At 32.0% G+C, this 6,295-nt stretch overlaps 1 protein-coding gene across 1 annotated transcript; it reads left to right on the top strand.

Moving 5' to 3' along the window:
* Window positions 1-4,956: 4,956 nt before the first annotated feature.
* LOC140435880 (uncharacterized) lies at window positions 4,957-5,580 on the top strand. Its single transcript, XM_072524593.1, has one exon. The coding sequence runs from the start codon at window positions 4,957-4,959 to the stop codon at window positions 5,578-5,580; it is 624 nt and encodes a 207-aa protein (XP_072380694.1).
* Window positions 5,581-6,295: the final 715 nt, after the last annotated feature.

The following is a 6,295-nucleotide window of genomic DNA, read 5'->3' as shown; positions in this document are numbered from 1 at the left end:
TTCTGTCGTCCATGTTTGGATAAAGGCCTCTCCCAACTCCTTCCATCGGCCTCTATCCTGAACAACATATTTCCAATTTGTTCCGGCTATTCTTTTAATGTCATCAACCCATTTCATCTGTGGTCTTTCTTCATCGCTATATAACCTTTTTCCATAACGGTTATTAAGGAAACATGCAATTCTGCAATATGCTTATATTTTTTTCCAAGAATGCCGTGGACAGCTTCTACTACCCATCTTAGTTTCGTAACGTAACGAGATTCATTAGCTTCAGCTGTGGATAAACTTGGTCTTTTTCCTTTTAATGTAGGCATCAGAACCTTGAAGCCAAGATCTTCTAAATAGGATACGACGTCTCTAAAGCCCCTATCTACTATACAAACATCACCTTTTTTCATAAGTGACCTTATTCCATTTGGATCTTCCATAACCTTCTTCATGATGCTTGCATCATTTTCTGTAGCTAAGAATGGACCGGGTAGATCTACAACAAACCCGTCTGTTGTGCAGATGGTAAACGGCTTGCACAACGGTTTTATCTTCTGTCCCGAATATGATTTTCTTTGATACCAATTATTTCTGCTTTTTTGGTGAGCTAAATAAGCTCCATCGAAAATTAATGTGAGCTGATCATCCGTCAAAGTAAATAACTTTATGGCTTAAACAGAAGTATGGTTACGGATTAAGTCGTCTCTCACGAGACTTTTTACTCCAAAATATTGTGGCATCTATCAATACATCTCTCTCGAATGAATTGATTACAGACTCGCAAAAATCAGATACTTTGATCTCATTATCTATCCTGGAAACTGATGAAATAAAATTATTTGATGATCCAGTCCTTAATTTAGCAATAATACTGGTTATTGTTGCCTGTTATTTTAGACACGACACAATTCTGCTGTCAAATTCAAAATCAATTCAAAATAAACACAAAAACAGAGAGCCATTGAAGATTTGAGGAAAAGCCCCGCCGAAAAGATAAAGGCCCTAACACGCAAACTGACTAAGAGCGATAAAGAGGATATGGCCCTACACACGCAAACGCACTAAGAGCGATATAGAATGAGAGCCCGATTATAACAGATATACATGGCGTTGGTAGTTGCGCCGCGTCAACTGCCGTGCGGCGCAACTATCAACGCCATGTTTTCTGTCACAATCAGGCTCCCTGGATATAGGGGATGTAAGGCTAAGACATGAACGCCAAAACAGTTAAGTAAATATAAAATAAAAGAATAATACGAGTGGTACGAGCTTATGAATGTATATAACAAGGATCTCAAAAGTCATGGAAATACATAGATATGCGTCTTTGTATAAATGTATGTACATTGTGATATAATATCACGTATATAGATATATTCGCTAGCTTAAAATTCCACAACTTTTGAGTGTACAAGTGCGTTCTAATTCACGATTCATTTTTTGGAATCTTTTGAGGTTATGTAGTTGGCCAAAAATTTCCGACATAACCTAAAATTGTTAAGTATAGGTTGGTACATAGTGTAGGTTGACGGAAGTCCTGATGAATGATTGCTGTCAACGTCAACATATATTAGGTATTATGGTTAGTTTTTAGGAACAATAAAAAAGGTATAATATGAATGTATCTTATAATTGTAAATTTAAATAATAAAGAGATAATCACAAGAGCAAATATTCAAAAGGTTATGGGCCCAGATAACTCCTTGATAAAGGAATAAAATATAAATCAAGAAAACGTGATTACCTTGGAAGATGTTTGCAGGTCAACAATTTCCGATTCTCGCAGGTGAGAATTTTAACAGTTGGAAATTCCGTGTAAAGACCTTATTAAATGAAAAGAAAGTATTACCAGTGATTGAAAGTATAGACCCAACAGAGAGAGAAAATTTTACAGATGAAGATGCAAAAGCAAAATCGATTATAGTTCAATGTGTTACAGATAAACATTTAGACATTATAAAAGATGTCAAAACCGCTAAAGACATGATGAAAGCACTTGAAGACGTTTTTGAGAGAAAAAGTATATTCACCAAGCTTACATTAAAAAAGAAGCTATTGACTTTGAAGTGTAAAAGAGATCAAAAACTGGAAGACTATTTTATGAATTTTAACAGAATTATAAGAGAACTGGAAGGTGTAGGTAGTAAGATAGATGAATCAGACAAAGTATGTCATCTTCTATTAACCCTTAATGAAGAGTATGAATCAGTAATTACAGCAATAGAAACATTAAACACTGAGGTAACTATAGAATTTGTTAAATCTAGATTATTGGATAAGGAGCTGAAGAAATTTGATAAAAACAAACCACATACTATGAACAATGAGGCAGCATTCAAAGTAAGTGATATTAAATGCTTCAAATGTGGTAAAATGGGCCATAAATCATATGAGTGTAGAAGCAGAACTTCAATTGTTAAAAACCAGAGTAGAGGAATTAGTAGTTCCAGAAGACGTGGATTTTATAGAGGTGTCAATACAAATAGAAGTCATTCTGAGCATGCAGGTTATGTAGAAGAAGAACTAGGTTTTATTGCGATAAATGCCATTAATGATGATGTTTAAAACCAGAAAATGTCCAGTGGTGTTACTAGTAGTGAAGAAATAGTGCGAAATGAAGAGCCGGTTTATCCTGCAATGAACTGTGGTACACTTAATGAGGTACATTTTGTTTTAGATTCAGGTTGTACACAAAATTTTTTGTCAGATCAACTTGTGGACTATATGATTGATGTAACAAATTTGGATAAAACAAGTTTTGTACAAATTGCAGATGGTTACAAATTGAAATCAACTAAAAAAGGTAAACTTAGAGGAATGTGTGAGGGAAGAAAAGTAAGTATTAATGGTTTAATTGTTCCAAACTTGAAACATAACTTAATTTCTGTTTTACAATTAACCGAGAAGGGTAATAAGGTTTTATTTAAAAATGATTGTGCGCTTATTATTGGAAAAACATATACTGTTGAATGTCCTAAAGTAAATAATTTGTATCTTTTTAAGTTAGAAATAGAATGTGTGGCTTTAAATGTAAATGTTTTAGATAAAACTGAGTTTAATAGAAACATTTGGCATAGACGCTTAGGGCATTTGAATCATTTAGGCTTAAAAATTTTACAATTACCTTTTTCAAAAGAACCATGTGAAAGTTGTATTCAGGGTAAAAGTACAAGACGAAGCTTTCATAGTAAAGAAAAGAAAAGCAAAAGAATTGGTGATTTAATACATTCAGATATAGCAGGGCCAGTTGATAACCCTACTTTAGATGGAGAAAAATATTTTCAGGTATTAGTTGATGATTTCTCACATTTTACAGTAGTTAAATTATTAAAACATAAAAGTGAAGCTGAAAATAATGTTCTTGATTTCATAAATTTAATTAAAACTCAACATAATGTTAAAACTAAGAGTATCAGACTAGATAATGGGGGTGAATTCTCATCAAGAAATTTTAAAAATATTTGTAGACAAAAAGGTATTGAGTTACAGTATACTCAACCATACACTCCACAGCAAAATGGTACATCTGAAAGAATGAATCGTACATTGATAAATAAAGTTAGAGTTAAACTAGGAGAAACTAACTTGCAAAAACATTTGTGGGGTGAAGCAATCAGATGTTTAGCTTATGAATTGAACAGGAGTCCTATAACAGCTAATGGTGGTAAAACACCATCTCAAATATGGCATGGTGAGAATAATATTAATAATCTTAGAGTTTTTGGTTCTAAAGCATGGAGTGTAAATTCCAAAACCGAATAAATTTGATATTAGAACAACAACAACAATAATGGTAGGTTATTCTAATTCAGGATATAGATTATGGGATTGTAAAAAGAACAAAATAATTACATCTACAGATGTTATTTTTGATGAAAAACAAGTTAAATATAAAGGTAATGTAATCGATGAGGTTAACGATAACAGTAAAAGTCAAACAGTTTGGATCCAAAATGAAGAAAATTCTGAAAGTTTGGATGAAAACAAAGAAGTAATTAGAAATAAAATAGAAAATAATGAAGAGGACCTAATATATACTAGAAGAGGAAGAGAGGTACACTTACCAAAACATTTAAGTGAATATGAATTATATTCAGCTTATTGCTTACTATCATTGAACGGTGAACCAGAGACGTTTGAAGAAACGCAGAAAAATGGAGAGTGGAATAATGCAATTAATCAAGAACTGGAGTCATTGGAAAACCTAAACACATGGACACCAGTTAATTTACCTGATAACAAAAAGATTATAGATACAAGATGGATTTTTAAAATTAAAGATGATGGAACTCATAAAGCAAGGTTGGTTGCAAAGGGTTTTCAAGTACAGGAGGAGAATCCACTAAAATCGACCTATGCACCTGTGGCAAGAATGAGCACAGTGAGAATGATGCTGGCTCATGCACTTCAAAGAGACTGGAAAATTTATCAACTTGATGTGCCAACAGCTTTCTTAAATGGAAAACTTAATTCAGAGATATATATATTTATCCTCCACAAGGACTAATAATAGACAGGGGAAAGGTTTTAAAATTAAATAGAGCATTATATGGTTTAAAAGAATCACCAAAATGCTGGAATCATACTTTTAATAGAGTTGTAACAGAGAATGGATTTAGTAGATCAAAACACGATTTTTGTCTATATATTGAAGAAGACATATTTATGATTGTTTATGTTGACGATATAATATTAACAGGACATGAACAGAAAATAAAAGAAACAATAGATATTTTGAAAAACAATTTTTGTGCCAAGGATCTGGGTGATGTGAAGAACTTTTTAGGAATAACAATATCAAGAGAAAGCGGTAATCTCACATTAGGACAGCCGAAAATGATATCAAAGGTATTGAGTTCATTTGGTATGAGTGATTGTAAAGGTGCGGCATCGCCAATGGAAACAAATTTTAGATAGATAACACTAGAAGTAGTTGATGTTCCGTATAGGAAACTTACAGGTAGTCTTATGTACATAGCAACTACATCTAGACCGGATATTTTGTTTGCTGTTTCATATCTTAGTAGAGTACTTGATAAACCTTCACAACAAACTTGGAAAGCAGGAAAAAGAGTGTTGCGTTATTTGAAAGAGACACAAAATTTTTCATTGACATATAAAAAGAAACCATGGGAACTAGTTTGTTATTCAGATTCAGATTGGGCATCAAATAAAATTGACAGGAAAAGTATTACAGGATGTATTATATTTTATTGTGGGAATCCAGTTTCGTGGTTATCCCAGAAAAAAAACTGTGTTGCTCTTTCAACTGAAGAAGCTGAATACATAGCTGCGGCTACCTCAGCTCAAGAATTGATTTACTTAAAAGGTATTTCATCTGACTTTAATGTACAAGGTAAATCAAAACTTTTGATTGATAATTTAAGTACAATAGCAATGTGTCAGTCCTTTGAAAATTCTAAACGTGCCAAGCACATTGACATTAAAGAGCATTATATAAAAGATTTAGTTTCAAAACAACTGATATGTATTGATTATATTTGCTCTGAAAATAATTTGGCAGATATATTGACAAAGCCTTTATCTAAAGAAAAATTTTGCCATCTAAGGTCAATGTCAGGCGTTTCTTAACTAATGTAAAATTATTGTAAAAATATTGATATATATATATTTTTTAATTGTTTAGATTTAAGCGATTTTTCCTCCTAAGTAATGTATTGAAGTTCAAATCGAGGAGGAGTGTTAAGTATAGGTTGGTACATAGTGTAGGTTGACGGAAGTCCTGATGAATGACTGCTGTCAACGTCAACATATATTAGGTATTATGGTTAGTTTTTAGGAACAATAAAAAAGGTATAATATGAATGTATCTTATAACTGTAAATTTAAATAATAAAGAGATAATCACAAGAGCAAATATTCAAAAAAAATATTACTGAAAATTTCAAATATTTTTTCTGGACTCAATTTTCAAGCTAAAAATCTGAAAAGAATTAAGCAGTTTTGTATTATTAAAATACGCTTTCATGAATTTTTTCAGATTTTTTGCAGCAATACAGCGTCTAAAAAAAATTCTTTTTTTTAAATACGTTTTTTTCCATAGCGAACCCCCAGAGGCACCTAGGGACTTGAAAATTTAACTAAGTGAGTTTTTAATTATGTCCTTTTGAATGGCTAGACCCAAAACTGAATCGAACATGGTGCAATTTTGACTATCCTATCCCGCTATAGCCTTTCCAACATGGAGCGCGCGTATAGAAGTATAACTTCAAAAAAATATTAATTCAATATAACGAATATTAAAATAATCAAAATAATTACAAATGTAGCAAAATATTAAATTTAG

The sequence above is a fragment of the Diabrotica undecimpunctata genome, chromosome 3 (genome assembly GCF_040954645.1).
Source record: "Diabrotica undecimpunctata isolate CICGRU chromosome 3, icDiaUnde3, whole genome shotgun sequence".
Classification (NCBI taxonomy): domain Eukaryota; kingdom Metazoa; phylum Arthropoda; class Insecta; order Coleoptera; family Chrysomelidae; genus Diabrotica; species Diabrotica undecimpunctata.
Note: the sequence above shows the minus strand (reverse complement) of the source record. Positions and strands in the feature narration are given on the sequence as shown.

Excerpts from the sequence above, each read along its gene's own strand:
- LOC140435880 (XM_072524593.1), top strand. The coding sequence starts at position 4,957 with ATGTACATAGCAACTACATCTAGACCGGATATTTTGTTTGCTGTTTCA.